At 33.7% G+C, this 18,362-nt stretch overlaps 1 protein-coding gene across 1 annotated transcript; it reads right to left on the bottom strand.

Moving 5' to 3' along the window:
• Positions 1-2,926: 2,926 nt before the first annotated feature.
• Positions 2,927-17,999, bottom strand: LOC133179224 (uncharacterized). Its single transcript, XM_061314016.1, has 3 exons — positions 17,051-17,999; positions 12,976-12,980; positions 2,927-4,146 (listed from the first exon to the last, which is right to left on the bottom strand). Exons 1-3 carry the CDS (start codon positions 17,997-17,999, stop codon positions 3,193-3,195), a joined length of 1,908 nt encoding a protein of 635 aa, XP_061170000.1. The 3' UTR covers positions 2,927-3,192.
• Positions 18,000-18,362: the final 363 nt, after the last annotated feature.

Genomic DNA, 18,362 nt, shown 5'->3' with positions numbered 1-18,362 from the left:
CTTATTGTACAAAACGTGATTTTTTTCACTGTCGAAGTTGGTGATTAAAATCACCAGATAATTCTGTTCCTTGACATCCAGGTATTTTACATAAAATATTTTGATAAACATGCAGACAAAAAAAAACGATATTTAATTGAAATTATATAAGAAATATATTACTCTACCTTGTATTTTTTAATATTCATAGATAATAAAATGCATGAAGATGATGTGTTTATATCAATTCATTTGAATGTGATAGTACTTAGGTTTCAGTCAACGTTTTCTCTGATTGGCAATGAATGGTTATTTATACTAACTACGAAAGGTTTCTTTATTACTTAAAATTAGAGAAAAAAGTGCTTATTGCTTTGCATTCTTTTAAGTTTAAGCAGATACATTTCAAAATTATGAAAATGCTCGATGGTGATGGAGCAGGATACCATGTGCTCAGGGTTTCATACCAAATTGTAAAATTGTTCACTAAAAGTCATCTACTAAAACTAGAAAGACCTTTTAAACCTTTCACTGCTTTAATTCCTGCACGATTACCAGAACAAAAATTCTGTAGGCCTAGTTTTAAATACTTACCCATTTCTTCTCAGCTTCCCGGCAACAAGCTTGTGACGTCACAATTAACCGGGCCTCCGATCCCGATCTCAACGAATTATTACTGAAGTCCTTTGAATTTGAGAAATGGATTATAGGCTCCTTATTATTTACATGTACTGTGATTATAAAGTTTTTTTTCTAGAGAATTGAATTTTTTTTTTTCGCAAATGAGATACGTGTACTTTAAAAGAACTTAAATTTGCTATTAATTAAGTTTCTTTTCTTTTTTTAGAGAGAGAGAATGAAAAAAATGTTTCGATTGCAAATACATTGTAATATACTTTAAAAGGGCTTAAAATTTGCTATCAATAAATGCATAAGTTAAATAAATTATGACAAGAAGAATCAGGTACACATTTAATTTTTTTTAAATAAAAATTATCTATGAAAATAAAAATCATCATTTGTTAGATATTTATATCCATGAAAAAGATCTTCCCAAAAACGTGTCACTTGTATAGAAAAAAGTACTAAAAAATCATTGTGAGAAAGAAATTGAAATAAACTTGTTAAAAGAAAGAAAGAAAATTCTTTTTTTCTAAATTTTTCAAGAAGTGCAAAGAAACACGAGATATGTTTGATCTCATACACCACCAAAAATCAACAAACATGTTTATTTGGTATGAGGAAATGGTATTGAAAAAGCTGTTTAATTCCATGGTTTTCCAACGCACAATCCACACATGGTATTCAGATGAGTCCCCAGGCCTGTGGGGTCCGGGGAGAGGTGGACGGAGTTTGTGAGTACACATCATCTTTTATTTGAAAAACATCATATGTACATGTACATGTATATAATAAAATGACAAAGATAGGCTGTCAAGACTGCGATTAATTAGCGCACTCAGAATTTTTGGACAATCTTTTTCATCAGCTGATTAGCTTAACCATGAATGAGCGCATTCTATATGTATCTATATTAATCATATATTAGTATGTCGTAGAATTAGCGGCCGAGAAGCAGTGCAAAAACGCCTTAAAAGTATTATCGCTAAAATAAGAACGTTACAGTAATGTCAAGGTACAAATGTATTCCATTATCGAACCTTTCCAATCTGTGTACTTATATATAAAGAAAATAATTTACACTCAAGCTACAATAATTTATTTATTTGGTAAATTTCAATATTTCATATGAAATAAATTGCAGAAATCCATGCAAAACATATCAGGTTATCAACTACAAAACAAATACACTGTATTTGATCATCTTGTATTTCTCCAAGCAGTCTGCATAAAACAGAGTTGGGTCTTCTGACTTCTGAGCAGGAAGGTTTTTTTTTTTAATTATCAGACGATTAAAAAACGAGAGTTTTTTGATTAAAAAACGAAAGTTTTTTTTTTTTTTTTTTTTTTTACATGTGTTCTGAACTAAATTTTTTTTTAATTCAAAGAGGGCATTCTTATGTAATATTTTGTGTTTTTAGTACTGTATTAACTAAGTATATTTATAAACAATCCATTAAGATACATGTACCTGTATATTTCCAATGGAGTTAGAAAAATTAAAAAAATGACTTTCTTATCTATAACGAAATGGATAGGTTTTTTTCCTGATAGATCTAGAATGGTTAGTATTAAGTAGGGCATGTGAATGCAATATAAATGCAATAAATACAGGACAAGTGGAAACGAATTTGATACAATTTTGCTGAATTGGCATGATAAAAAATAATGTGAATTCTCCGTTATCACAACATTATAAACACTTTTATATGATTCTTCTAAAACTTTAATATTCTGCTTCAACAAGATCTCTGTCAAATGTATCAAACTATTGCAATTCTTTCGACCCGACTTATAAAAGTTTGCTCAGTATAAGTAAAACATTACGATCAACTTCTATATGATGAAAATGTTCTGTTTGTTCGAGGTTTGGTTGATAGAATAAAATACTTATCATGGCCGTAGGAACCGGGGGGGCACGGGGGGGGGCACGCAATAATTTTGCCGATATATAGAATGCTATAGAAAACATAGCTACTATATGTTTGTGCCCCCTCAAATAACGTCTGACCATTTTTTTTTTTTTTGCTTGTCAAGGAATTTTGGTAGACGATAGTGCCCCCCCCCCAGCTGAAAATATATGTTTGTGCCCCCTCAAAGTGAAATTGCTTCCTACGGGCCTGCTTATTTCATCTTATTGCTTTTTTAAAGCAGATACATGAAGTATAAAACTGATTTTCAGGTAATTTGTTATATTTTTTACCTCTTAGCTCTTACCTGGTACTGCTCTTTTTGCAGAAAAAAAATATTGTACGAATTTATGAAAAGATAGGATAGATAGATGCCTAAAAAAAGATTTGCATTATTCAATACAATAGTAACACACTTAAAAAACAACCATTTATTACCCTTTTTCATATTTTAGATGAAACATTCAACACATCACAAATTTTTGAGTATATTTGAATTCGAACTGACTTTTCTTTCACAAAAGCATGTGATGCTATTGTTGTGAACCGTTTACTTCTATCAGGTCCAGGACTTACGATTACAAAACATAAAGGCGTTCGTATGAAGCCTATTGATTCAGTAACAGTTAAGCAGTGAGAGGTTTCGTAGTTCTCCTTGGAATATTAGACGAATTTTACAATATCAGCATGGTTCTCCGTTAGGAAGAATTGGATAATGTTTACACCAAGTTTTTACATTCACAAAAATAACATCTAAAGCATAACCAATGGCATTGTTTTTGTCATTCGATAAGTGTGAATGTTCAACATAACCACCAACTTCTCTGAAAAACTTTCGTAGAGCTTTTAAATTTTCCATAGATTTTTGCACCACAATTTGCTTTCCGTCCCAAACACGGTACTCTATGGACCATACGTCTACAGTCATTTTGCCTGAAGAAAGTTCTTCCCTCACGGATTCTAAAATGACCATTTCTGCTCCTTCAACATCTAGTGAATAAAAATCAATATGGTGGACATTAATTTTGTCCAAAACTTCTGCCATGCTAAAGCACGGTACTTCTACCTTTCTTGTGACATTGAATTGTTTTTTGTGATCAGTGTCCAAATTTCCTTCTACTCCGCCAACACCGTCAGCTCGCACGAATGTAGCACGCCTCACTTTGTTAGATATGCATGCACACAACCGCCAAGCATGGCGTTTGAGATCGTCGATGTGTTTGCAAAGTCCTGGATTGGCTTCAATTAATAGACCGGTCCACCAGTGTTTTCGTTCTAACCATATTGTGTTTGACAAATACAGACCATCGTTTGCACCAATGTCTACGAAGAACCCAAGAGATTTTGGGAAAATTTTATAGACTGCCTCATCCTGTCCTGCTTGGGAGAACTTCCGGTCGGGGTTCGAATGACCTTGTTTGGGATGAGGAGGACGGAGAAAATCGTCTAATTTGATTACAGGATATGCATTTAAATTAATAGTTACGCTAAAATCATCTGGTTTTTGTTCATTGATTTCCTCTGGTTCTTTTAGCAAAACATAAATCCAGAAAAGAAGTAAACTTGTAACTGCTGTTGCGGCAATAATGTATCGCTGCCTTTGCCTCAAAATTATCGCCATGATGGTTTGTGCAACCTGAAAAATCGAAAATACACCCGACTTAAAAAAAATTGTAAGCAATAAGTCATTATTTTGTATGATATTTTAAAATTTAAAAAAAAAGTCAAAACTAGAAACTAAACCTTTACGTTGAAATTCCCACTACGTGGTTAATTTGAATTTTTAATGAAAAGAAATGAACAGGTCACCGGAAACATCGTAAGAATGCTTAAGTAAATATCTATTGTTGACCGGTTTCGATCTTAAGGGACGGTTGTCAGACATTGCTATAAATGTAAAAATTCAGGAAGTTTGTACATGGAACAGAGAATACCATGTAAAGAAAAGAATTATTATGATCATGAGGTGATCCCCACCAATAAGTTTGTCCCCAGAGGTTCTGGCAGATAGCTTGTACAATCTTAAAAGAACACCACTTATATACCCCCGGTCTTATTTTTTCACAAAAATGAAAATCATGCAGTTTAGTTGTGCTTTCATCAGTAGTCATTATCGCGACGAAAACACACGAAATATGAAAATTCTCAATTACATGACATTGTACATTATTTTAAGTAACGATCAAGCTAATATTCTTGAAACTTTAGTGTGTTTTTTTTTTCTTGTAGACATTGTAGCAATGTGGTTTCTTAACAAGGAAAAGTAATCGGTTACACAAAGTCTGTATAACTGTTCCTATTGAAAGAAGAAAACTCAGACCTAGTACTGTCACGTGATCATTGAGATGGTAACTTTGTGCTTATATATTGTTTGTCATATTATACTCAACATTGAGGCATTGGGAGGGTTCGAATGTCATTGCAATTTTTATATTATTCAAGTCACCGAGAAAAGAAAAGTTCTGCACAAAAATTACATGTCAGAAAATGTAATAGTATTTTAGATGCACCGTGTTTTTTTTAATTAATAATAACTTGCGGCTAGCAAAATCATATTTCAAATTTTTAGGTGAATCTGTTCGGTAATTTATTGACCACTAATCCTCCTTCATATTAACTGTGTCAAACGCTAGAGGAGATATGAATAATCAAATTGTTTGAAAGCATTATTTCTCTAGAACATCTCAGTGTTTTCCGGTATAATCTTGACCGAGATTCGTTTGGACTGATGCTTTCGGTGACGTCATGTGCCGAATCTCGGCAGAGATTACTCTATGTCAATCATAAGTTTAATTTCATGTGCTAGTATACATATTTCAAGAAAGGGAAAATGACCTTAATATTTGAGTGTCAGTGACCAGTCATTATCGAGAATATATATGAAATTTGTTTCATGATAAATGATATTGCATGTGACTTGCTTCAAGTAGCATGTACATGTAACAACATTTGCCTAGCCAATCATTTTAGTTTTTCAAATGAAGAGAAAAACATAGATGTTTTAAATGATTATTTTGCTTCTATAACTTGTATTGACGATAGCGACGCTGTGTTCCGGATTATTTCTTTTTGCAATAGCACATTTGATACCATCTGTATTTGTGAACAAGAGATTATAGTTATTATTTCAATTCTTCCTTTTAACAAAACAATAGGCCCAGACAATATTAGTCATAAGATGTTGAAATCCACAATGTATACTACTGTAAAACCGTTATGTATATTGTTTAACAGGTCATTAGTTGATTGTATTTTTCCTTGTAAGTGGAAAGTTGTTAATGTTCTCCCTTTATTTAAGAAAGATGATCCTTCTATTATGTCTAATTATAGACCCGTGTCATTGTTAAGTTGTATTGGTAAAGTAATGGAACGAATCATATTCAAACACTTGTACAATCGCTTTCGTGATAACAATCTTTTTTTTAAGTACCAAGCTTGATTTCTACCAGGTCATTCCACTGTATATCAACTAATAAAAACATATGACACTATTGTTAAAGCTATTGACGACGGTGAAAATTATTGCATGATATTTTGTGATCTTTCTAAAGCATTTGATCATGTATGGCATAAATATGGTGTTCCGTTGGGGCCACTCGCACCTTCGCACTCTCGCCTTTAGGGCGAAGATGCGAGAGTGCGAAGTTGCGAAGACGAAAGTGCGAAGTTGCGAAGGCGAAGGAGCGAAAGTGCGAAGATCCGACGGCGAAGCGCGAAGTTGCGAGGGCGAGGGTGCGAAGGCGAAGGAGCGATACTAGTATCGCTCCTTCGCATTTTCGCCCTCGCACCTTCGCACTTTTGCCTTCGCCTTTTTTGTGGAGTTCTCTATCGTATGCTTACAATGCAGATCGAAGTATATCTACTGCATATATGCAAATTTATATTACACCAGGATATATCAAAATTAGGGATGGCGATTTCTAACCGGTTAACCGATTACTCGGTCGGAACGATGGCAATCGGTTAAAAAAACTGTAATCGGTTAGTCGAAAAAAATTTACTATATGTAAAAATAAAGGCAATCTTCTTAAAATTAATTTTTTAAAAAGAAATTCCTTCTTAAACGTTGATAATTTCGCGTTTTCATATATTTATTTAGGCTGATTGGGAGGTAATTAGGGCTCTCCAGATTAAAATTATGGGGTAATTGGTCAGTCCGAGATGTATTAATTACTGTTAAAACATCATGTCGTTACCCCGACTGTCCTCTAATTCTTTAATGATACCAATCGCCGTTACAGTTTATGGATCATGATAAAATCTTAATTATGTTCCTTGTCCTTTAGTTGAGACTGTGATGCACACCGCCACTACGATTACATATATATCTGTAATTTTGCTCGAGCACATGCTCCAGTCACAACAATCATTTACCATCATTACATTACATAATCTACCATTGTGTATAAAATTAGAGTGTCCGGTGACCAATTACACTATTTCTCTTTTCATAAAGTAGCGTTCCGTTGGGGCCACTCGCACCTTCGCCTTTAGGGCGAATATGCGAGAGTGCGAAGTTGCGAAGGCGAAAGTGCGAAGTTGCGAAGGCGAAGGAGCGAAAGTGCGAAGATGCAACGGCGAAGCGCGAAGGTGCGAGGGCGAAAAAGCGAAGTTGCGAAGGCGCAGGAGCGATACTAGTATCGCTCCTTCGCCTTCGCAACTTCGCATTTTCGCCCTCGCACCTTTGCACTTTCGCCTTCGCCTTTTTTTGTGGAGTTCTCTATCGTATGCTTACAATGAAGATCGAAGTATGTCTACGTACTGCATATATGCACATATACATGTATATTACACCAGGATATATCAAAATCAAACTTTTTACAGTTTATGGATCATGATAAAATCATATGTTCTCTGTCCTTTAGTTGAGACTGTGATGCACACCACCACTACATACATATATAATTTTGCTCGTGCACCATGCACCAGTTACAACAATCATTTACCATCATTACATTATATAATCTACCATTGTATATAAAATTAGAGTGTCCATGCAGTGATCAATTACACTATTTCTCGTTTCATAAAATAGCAAGTGTATATTCATTAGTAAAAACGTCATTGTTCAATGAATTTCAACCATTGCTTAGCATCCATTTTGGCGCCGTCACACCAATCTAGCGCATGCGTACCAATAACACCCAAGAGCCCACTTAAATTAACTAATAATGATAAAAAGCTCCACAGAAGTAAAATGCGAAGGCGAAAGTGCAATATTAGTATCGCTCCTTCGCCTTCGCACCCTCGCACTCTCGCCTTCGCATCTTCGCACTTTCGCCTTCGCATCTTCGAACTTTCGCCTTCGCAACTTCGCACTTTCGCCTTCGCACTCTCGCATCTTCGCCCTAAAGGAGAGAGTGCGAAGGTGCGAGTGGTCCAAACGGAACACCATATAGATCACAACAAGTTTTATACAGAAACTTATCTGACGAAAAACCTTTATATGCGGGTGTCCCTCAAGGCTCAGTGTTAGGACCTCTATTATTTCTTATGTATGTTAATGATGTTGCTGAGGAAATGACAAGTTTTTGTAGATTATTTGCGGATGACAACTCCCTACAGCAGTCATCTAAAAATGCCAATACTATCGAAAACAAAGTGAATTATGATCTTAACAAACTAGAAATTTGGTCGAAAAAATGGCTTCTTTAATTCAATCCATCTAAAACTAAAGCAATATTTTTTAGCTTGAGAGGAAGTGTTAATTATCCTAAACTTTTCTTCCAGCAAAGTCAGCTAGAATTTGTTTCTTCGCATAAACATTTAGGGATTTTTTTTCTCACATGATCTTAGTTGGTCTATACATATTGATACTATTCTACCTAATGCGTATAAAAAATCGGGCTTATTAAAAAAAACTTACATTTGTTGTAAATCGGAAAACTCTTTCACTCATGTACACAACCTTTATTAGTCCACAATTAGAATATGCTTCCCTGGTGTGGGGTGGGTATAATGTAATGTAGGTGATAGCGAAAAATTAGAAAAATTACAATTATGTGCTGCTAGAATTGTCACAGGATTAACTCTGTTAGCTTCTAAAGTTTACTTTGAAACGGGATGGGAAACCATTACATGAAAGATGGAAAAATACTAGATTAACTACAATGTACAAAATTTATAATAACTAGGTTCCTGAATATCTGACTGATATAATCCAAAATTCGCGTTGTAATTCATCAAGTTACAGCACGAGAAATTCACATAACTATAACATACCCAAATGCAGATTACAAACTTATAAGTCAACTTTCATTCCCCTTGTTATTGATGAATGGAACTCATTACCTCTTGTTGTAAAAAATCTTCCTCATAATCTATTTTTAAAAAGTCTCTTTCTTATAATAAAACTATGCCATCCTCTTACTTCAGTTACGGAATTCGACGCTTAAATTTATTACATACAAGGCTACTATACAACTGTGTGCTTAATAGCGATCATTTTCGATGTAATGTAATTTTGGGTCCCCTATGTTCCTGTGGAAGAGTGGAGGACACTCATCATTATTTCTTCTCGTGCAAAAAGTATACAGAAGCCAGAAAAGAATTTTTCGATAAATTTTCATTATTTAAGTTTTAAGAACTTTTGCCCAATCCCAGTTGTAAAGTTTATAGACAATAAAATATGTTCAAATCAAATCAATCATTTTGGAACTTTAAAAAATTATTCCTTGCATCATAGCAAAGTGATTTCTGCAAAATAAAAAGTTGGTATATTGGTTGGGGAAAAATTTCATTGCTGCCATCGTAACGAAATGGGTTTTTTTCTTTCTTTTTGTCACTCCATATTTGATTTCTTTCATACTGTATTAATTGATTGTATGAAAGCCCAGAAGGCGTGATCTCAAGATTCGAAATATGAATCTCGAATGAGCGTTCTGGGCTTTCGTATAATTACTATGCAATTTATTAAATCTAAATAATACTATACATAATTAATAAGAGAGTTACCCTTCCAGGTTAATGTAAACTGTACACTCTTGCATCATGTATTTTGTTTGATATCGTTGTTCTATTTTATCTATGTTGTTTTATACAATGTGAGAATAAACTGAATTGAAATTGAAAGTGTTTTGGGCACCTTCTTTCGTCCATTTCTATTTATTTGGAGAACTCACACTCTGTTCGGGGGAAAATGTTCCGGGATTTTATGTGCGATAGGTGTCAAAAATTGGCTCCTATGACGTTAAATTATTCATTATAAATATACAATGCTTAAATTGCATAGAAAAAATTTGCAGTACTCTATGAAACTAAATATGATAATTAACCGAATGCTTTATACCTCGTGTTATGCAGCAGCATTATAAAAGCTGAGGAAACTGACTTGTATATTTCCAAATATTGTGTCAAGCTCAAATGTCCTAAGACTTAATATATTGTTTTCTACCAAGATTGTTGTTTTATTAAGAAAATTTTGAACATTTATTATCATTGTAAATAAACTGGTCATATCTCCAAGCTCCAGGGGCCCGTTTTACAAAAGAACTTACGACTAAGACAAAAATTTAACTCTGCTTATTATTTCTAATTTACATTAATTTGAAAATGGTTTTAATCTTTTTAAAAAGAATTTTACAAGATATTTTTATGCTAGCAATTTCAAACGGAATAATTAATTTTGCAAAATTTTATAATCAATTAAAGTTTTTGGTCTTAGTCGTAAGTTCTTTTGTAAAACGGGCCCCAGGTCCATAAAACTTAGACGAGCTCACTACTGATCTCAGTCTCACTTTTACCAAAGGAATTAATAGTAAAAAGTGAGTCTGAGATCAAATGTGAGCTCATTTAAGTTTTATGGCCCCGTAGCCAGGTCATTAATATTAGAAATTACCATTTGTACATGCATAGTTATCTATTCTGCTCACTCATTCATGATAATGTTCTGCTTGTAATAGATAACTCTATTAATCTCTACATTGTTAGTAACAACCAAAGAGATACATATACTAATTAACTGATACACTAGAAGCAAGATATCATGCTTAAAGGACACAAAGAAAAAGACCCTGTATAGTCCCTATTATTTTTACTATATAATTCAATAAATCTGATTGGTTTGCTTGTTGTCACTTGCAAAGTTACTTTTTTACAATAATGACTTGAGTTACTAAAAATAACTTAAGGAAAATCCGAAAGCGAGAGTCTTTAAAACTTGCAAAAACTAATAATGAATTTGTTTCTTTCATTTTTGTTCCAAAGAAAATAATGTAACAAATGTAGCCCTTTGATTCGGTCAATCCATAGATATATCGACTTCAAAGACAAGCATATCGACTTCGCAATTCGTGCACAGTCGATGTGCTTTTCAGTGCAGTCGATATACATGTATCTATGGATCGACCTCATCAAAAGGCTATATTATTTAATATATATTGGCGTATTTTGCTTAAATGATACTTGACAATTGTTATATTTTTCTCAGTTTAGTTAAAAATATTGAAGAAATTAATATTACTTTTGTCCAGATTTCATAAAACCAATTTACACCCATAATCAATAGATAACACAAATTACATATAGAATTTCTCTATGGTATTTTACAAGATTTGATGTAAGTTAGCCCTGCGAAAAGAGAAGCTATCAAGTACTACGAATATTCTTTAAAAATATACTCACTTTACATGTGTAATATGTGCCTTTACTTACATTGCATAAGTGGTGACTTTCATCTTTTGTTTTTTTTTGAAAGCGAATAGTGGGGCGGGGTGAATGGGTTAAAGAAGAAATAAGCAATACATGTTTAAGGTATTCGATGTATAACGACCATATTTTGTATCTAATAAATGAACGGTCCTATATTTGTAATTATGGTATCATTTTGAAGGTGTTATGAAATAAAAATACTCCACCAAAGAAAATTACAAAAAATTGATTATTGTCAAATTAATTGCATATTGAATTTTACATTGAAGTCTATGGACAATGCATGTGTTATTAAGATATTGAAAAAAGTAATTTGAATTTCATAAAAAGCTCTTGGTGAAAATATGCATACACTCTCTCTTTATTAAAATATGAAATAAAATTAATCAATTACCGCAGATATTTTGACGAAATTAAAATTTTCTTCTTTGCATCAAGGGCAGATAACTCTTCAAAAACTTTTAAAGTGCAAAATGACCAGTTTCTTTTATGTTATCAGTCATGTAAATTTGGTTTATTTCACTTTCATTGTTATCTAGCAATGCATTTTTAACTAGTTTAAAATGATTCAAAATTGTTCAAAATCCCTTCATTATACATCTACAGATTATCGTCTATCTAGAATATGTTAGCATGACATTCTCTACTTCTACAGATTACCGTCTATCTAGAATATGTTAGCATGACATTCTCTATTTCTACAGATTACCGTCTATCTATAGAATATGTTAGCATGGCATCCTCCATCTTTATCTACAGATTGTCATTTACACAGTATCAAAAATATATCAGCATGGCATTCTCTATTTCTACAGATTATTATTTACACAAGTATTTAGAAAATGTTAGCATGGCATTCTCTACATGTATTTCTACATATTACAAACTTTATCATATAACTAGACTAGAATATGTTAGTGTGGCATTTCCTACATGCATTTCTACATATTACAAACTGTATCATCTACCTATAGACATGATAGAATATGTTAGCGTGGCATTTCTACATGCATTTCTATACATATAACAAACTATATCATCTACCTAGAATATGTTAGCGTGGCATTTGTTTAGTTATGATTCCACGTTGCCTTACCTATAACTTCTGATGTCTTTTGCCACCCTCTCGAAACTTACATCCTCTCCTATATTTCAAAATACATGTTTATTTTCATCAAACACCTACTTCTATGAAGCTCATTATGGACGAGTTTATTTTACAAAGTAGGTAAAGAGAGGCTAGAAGTTCATTGTATTAATGATCAGATCGATTGTGTTTCTTTAACATATTAAGGCCTGTCCTTACCCATATTTAAATTGACTATTCTGATACGGGTAGTGAACACGCCAACAAGCAACGCCATGTTTATTCAATCTGCAGCGATATAGGCAGGATTACTATGAAATCATTAATACATTTGATGTGTGCATACCGTTTTTTCCCGTTAAGTTCAGCAATATACATGAATAACGGCACAAGACGATGAATAAGCGCAAGAATTGTCCCAAGGACTCAGATTATTTGTTTAACGAAACAGACAAACAATATGCACGGGTTTTGCAAAGCAAAGCCCTATTCAACACTGTTCGATCTGTTCATGTAGTGTGGAATTTTTAAATACCTGGTAAACTTTTTGGTCAGCGCAAAATGTTCTATGAACATTTTAAAAGCAAATACTTCAAATATAAAATGGTGAATAATTAGATGAAATACAAATTATATTTTTGATTCACATATGCATATAGGAAATCATGGTTTGACTTGTGGTACTCGCCTTGACAAACGCTGTTTTCACTCTTTATTAGTTATCAATACCATGCCTGGATGAACATAAAGATATACACTTAGATAAATATACACTTTACGTGTGGTACTCATCTTGACAAACGCTGTTTTCAATATTTATCTGTGATCAAAACCATGCCTGGATGAACATAAAGATACATTTTACAGTTTGTATAAAAGGAAATAAATACATTGAATTATTGTTATTCATACTCATTTCATGTTTGTTTATTATTGTCATCATAAGTCTATTATACGCCCATTTATACAATCAATCCTCATGATAAATTGAAGGGCAGGCATTTGTTACGACTGACAACTGCTTCCTCAATAAAAATGGAACTTGGAGATTTTCATAACTTATGATTGATTATCTACAAAACTACTTTGTTCAAAAATATCATTCTAATCCTACATACAAGTAATCTGAAGTTGATATTAAAAAGATGCTGGAGTATCTTTGTAGTCTTTGGAGACCAGGTCTTTCAGCAAGCTGTTGGAATTCGGATGGGCACTAACTGTGTTCCTTTATTAGCTATCCTGTTTTTTCATTCTTATGAAGCAGAATTTATTAAAAACTTCTACACGAGAAGAAGAAAAATTGCTGTGACCTTCATCCTAACATTTAGATATATCGACCATATGGTCGTTTTATTAATTTACAGTAGTTACTTTCATTCATATGTCGACTCAATATTTCCCAGTGAACTTGACATAAAAGACATTATAGAGTCTGCCACATGCATCTATTTCATATTCGGTTGTTTTACTGACTATGACGATAATGAGCAGTTAATAACTAAACTGTATGACACATGGGATGACTTCAGCTTTTCCATCGTCAACTTCCCTTCTTCATGTAGTAATATTCCAACATCACCTGCATATTGTGTTTATGTCTTCCAACTGATTCGATACGCAAGAGCAGGTTCCGAGTACGATCAGTTTTAAAAAGGAGACAAGCTACCAACAAGTAAGTTGATGTTACATTACAAAGAATACCAACAATCCCGTTTAAAGTCAGTTTTTTCCAAATTCCACATTCGTTGTAATGACCTTGTTTGTAAATACAACCTATGGTTTGCTCTTATTTGTCTGCTTTGTTTCATATACTGTTTGTTAGGTCATTGTTTTTATTAAAGCAGTTCCACACCTTACAGGAAGCCCTAATCGTTGTGTACAGAGAAAGGCTCTTGATGCGCGCAACAGTTTAATTATTGCTCTTATGTTACATGTATGTTTGTTTATTGTTTAATGTCCCTCTCGAGAATTTTTCACTCATATGGAGACGCCACCACTTGCGTGAAGAGCTGCAAATTTTGACCTTTACTCGGCACTCAGGGCCATTGAGCAGTGAGGGATCTTTTTCTTGCCAGCACCTACTACGACAAGGGACCTCGGTTTATACGGCCTCATCCAAAGGACCGGTCTCCACGTCCCACAGTGGGATTCGAATCCGCGACGTAAGGATCTTATTGCTCATATAAATTAAACCCATATGCACACTAATTTAAATTACATTGTAATTTAAGACGTTTGAATTTTGCAGAATAATGTGGTGGAATTACTGCTCTCAAAAATTGATTAAGTATAAGAGCTTTGTAAAATACAGAGTCCCAGAAATTCCAGAGGTGGGAACAGTTGCTTAGGAGGAGTAAACATCCCATATCGGCCGGTCACATCCACCATGGGGCTTACCGGTATAAATTGATCAGGTAGACAGAACATTCCATTGTCAAATTAAATTTAGTGTGAAAACAAAGGCCTACCAATTGGTATGAAATATGTCAGTCAAAATACGTCCCAATTATTTTATAAGCTATATATGTCTATTTGCTAACAAGGTCATTATTATAATAACGACCATAAGAATTTACGAAAAGCTGACCTTAAACGAGGTTGTTGAAATCCACGTAACATAAACTTTTCTGCCAGTAGTTTGCCTTGGTTTAAAATTGATCATACTCTGAGCATGCTCTTGAATATCGAATAAGCTGGGAGACATAAATCCCATATTCAGGTGACAGCGGAATATTACTACATATATAAAGAAAATTTTCGATGGAAAAGCCGAAGTCATCTCGTTTGTTAAACAGTTGCTAGTTGGTCCTTGTCGTCTATAATCAGCAAAACATATATATGATTTCTTGATCTCGCTAATCTAATTGAGGATATCTTTTATTAGTCCCCTACCGGTGAAACCGGAGGGGACTATAGGTTTCCTCTGCCTCTGTCCGTCCGTCTGTCTGTTTGTCCGTCCGTCCGTCCCTGTCTGTCAATCTGTCCCACTTGGTTTTCCGCACTTTTTCCCTAAACGCTTGTAGATATTGAACTGATTTTTTGGTATATATGTGAGTGTATCTTGATGAGTTACAGATCAAATTGCATTTAGTTCCGCTTCATTGGTTTTTGGCGGAATTACGATCTTTTCAATTTTCAAGGGTTTTCCGCATTTTTTTCTAAACGCTTGCAGATATTGAGCTGATTTTTGGTATGTGACTTTACTTGATTAGTCATACATCAAGTTTGCATTTCATTCCGCTTCAATGATTTTTAACGGAATTATGGCATTTTCAATATTTTTCGGGAACCAGATTACACTTGCCGGTAGGGGACAAGCATTGCTAATGCAATACTCTTAAAATGCTTGTTTAAGTTACATTAAAAAAATTACAGCTTTAATGAAAAATAAATGCTCGCTACATATTTATATTTTTAAGAGGGCAATATTTCAATAAAATCATGGATTTGTTGATCAATTTCAACAAAAATGGACTTCAGATTGTCCTACATGTACATCTAGCAAAAGAGAAAAAATTATGATTTATAGGCCGATGGAGCACTATGCCTTCAATTCGAAGACTTTGTACTTTACGTAAAAATGACGGGGGAGACGAATGCCATTATATTTCATGTCATGTCCAGCTTAAAACGATTGTTGAAACTTGTATCTACCATCAACATACATAAGATGAGCAAGGGTCTTTAAGTATTTAAATTTATTTTCACGTAAAAAGGTATCCGTCATCAAAAACCTTAGTAAATTCATCAATATAGTTTATGAGAGAGTACCCTTCAGGTTCACGTCAACTGTACACGCTTGCATCATGTATTTTGCTTGATATTGTTTTGTATTCTCTTTATGTTTTTACACAATGTAAGAATAACATTGAATTGAATTGAAAACATTAATTAATAGTTGCTCTCTATTAAAATTAATGTGCGTATTAATTTAATGATACTATTCATTCATTCATAAGATGAGAGCAATAATTGAATTTTTAAGCGCATGCATTTGAAGAGAGCAACGATTCAATTACTGCAAAACGTCAGCAAATATATTAAAGCCAACAACCATTGAATCAATTCGTACAGTAATTCAAAAATATAGACGAGGAGAACTTTCATTCAATTTTATGCCCAGGAAATAAACTGATGATATTCTTTAAATAATTAACGATATCATCAATGTTTTTTTTTAAATTAATGTTTATTTCGGCGCTTAATTTTAATTTCTTGAAATATATAAAAACAAAACCGCATTGTTTTCATCTTAGATCAACTAAATTAAAAAATCTCATTGCGTTTTTTTTTTTTTTTTTTTTTTTTTTTTTTTGCATTCCAATTTTACCATAAGATCAATTACATTCAACATCTACAAGCAATTTATCGACGGATAAATAAGAGAAGCATAGAGATTGTTATCATACTTTTTATCAAATGCTCAAGTTTAAAATTCAAATTATTTAGTTGAAAATCAGCAAGTCCTTTTCATTTAAAATTTGCTGATGCAAATTTAGAATGCATGCATCTATGTGTTTATTATATCATATGTTGCAGATTTATCATGTCATTATGGAAGTCGATGTCATGTCAATACAGGATTTTACCGATGAAAATTAGATAAAGTTTATTAAACCATTGAATAGTCTTCAGTGCTTGTAACCTAATTCAGAACGGGATAATTCACGGACAACAGACACTTGATGTCCACAGAAATGTTAGTAAAGGAGTGTATTTCGTGTTTTACGCTCCTCCACCTGTCATTTTGAAAGTTTTTATTAGTTCCTTTTGAGAGCATCTTATAAATTATCCTCCTTCTGGCAGGTCCCTCCGTTAGGAAGATTTGGATAATGTTTACACCAAGTTTTAAAATTTACAAACATAACATCCAATGCATAACCAATGGCGTTGTTTCTGTTCTCGGATAAGTGAGAATGTTCAACATAACCACCAACTTCTCCGAAAAAATTTCGAATAACCTTTAAATTTTCCATAGATTTTTGCACCAAAGTTTGTTCCCCGTCCCAAACACGGTACTCTATGGACCATATGTCTACAGTCATTTTGCCTGAAGAAAGTTCTTCCTTCATGGATTCTAAAATAGATATTTCTGCTCCTTCAACATCTAACGAATAATAGTCAATATGATGGACATTAATTCTGTCCAGGACTTCTGACATGCTAAAACACGGTACTTCTACCTTTCTTGTGACATTGAAATGTTTTTTGTGATAAATGTCCAAATTTTCCTCTACTCCACCTATACTGTCAGCTCGCACGAACGTAGCATGTCTCATCTTTTTAGAAATACATGAGCACAGTCGCCAAGCATGGCGTTTCAGATCGTCGATATGTTTACAAAGTCCTGGATTAGCTTCAATTAATAGTCCGGTCCATCCGTGTTGTCTTTCTAACCAAATTGTATTTGACAAATAGAGACCATCGTTTGCACCAAGTTCTATAAAAAACCCACCTATTTTCGGGAATATTTTATAGACTGTCTCGTCCTGTCGTGCTTCGGAGAACTTCCGGTCTGGATTCGGATGACCTTGTTTTGGATGAGGAGGAAGGAGAAAATTGTCTAATTTAATCACAGAGTATGTACTTAAATGAACAGTTACACTAAAATCATCTGGTTTTTGTTCATTGACTTCTTCTAACGCCCCTTCCAGTGTTTTAAACAATATGCGCATCCCACTGAAGATCAGTATAATTGTAAACGCTGTAACTACAATGACGTAAAGCCGTAGCTGCCTAAAAAGTATTGCCATAATGGGTTTTGGTAACCTGCCAAAATGCAAACAAGAGACTTTTGGGCCACAATGCTCACCTGAGGTTCTATGGCCCTGCTGTTCATTCCTCTGTAAAACATTGATCACATATTGTGGCCTCACCCTCTTACCAGACGTCATGATTTGAACAAATTTGAATTTACACTACCCGAAATTGCTTCCATATAATATTGCCTTGCTGTTCTTGAGAAGAAGATTTTTTTTTATGCCCCCATAATCGAAGATTCGGGGGCATATAGTTTTTGCCCTGTCCGTCCGTCTGTCTGGCTATCTGTCTGTCTGTCTGTTTGTCCGCAAAAACTTTAACCTTGCCCATAACTTTTGATTGGTTGGAGCTATGGC

This window comes from Saccostrea echinata, unplaced genomic scaffold, assembly GCF_033153115.1.
Source record: "Saccostrea echinata isolate AGI-Se365-2 ecotype Australia unplaced genomic scaffold, CSIRO_AGI_Sech_v1 ptg000004l, whole genome shotgun sequence".
NCBI classification, from domain to species: Eukaryota; Metazoa; Mollusca; class Bivalvia; order Ostreida; family Ostreidae; genus Saccostrea; species Saccostrea echinata.
This window is presented reverse-complemented; position numbering and strand designations above follow the sequence as displayed.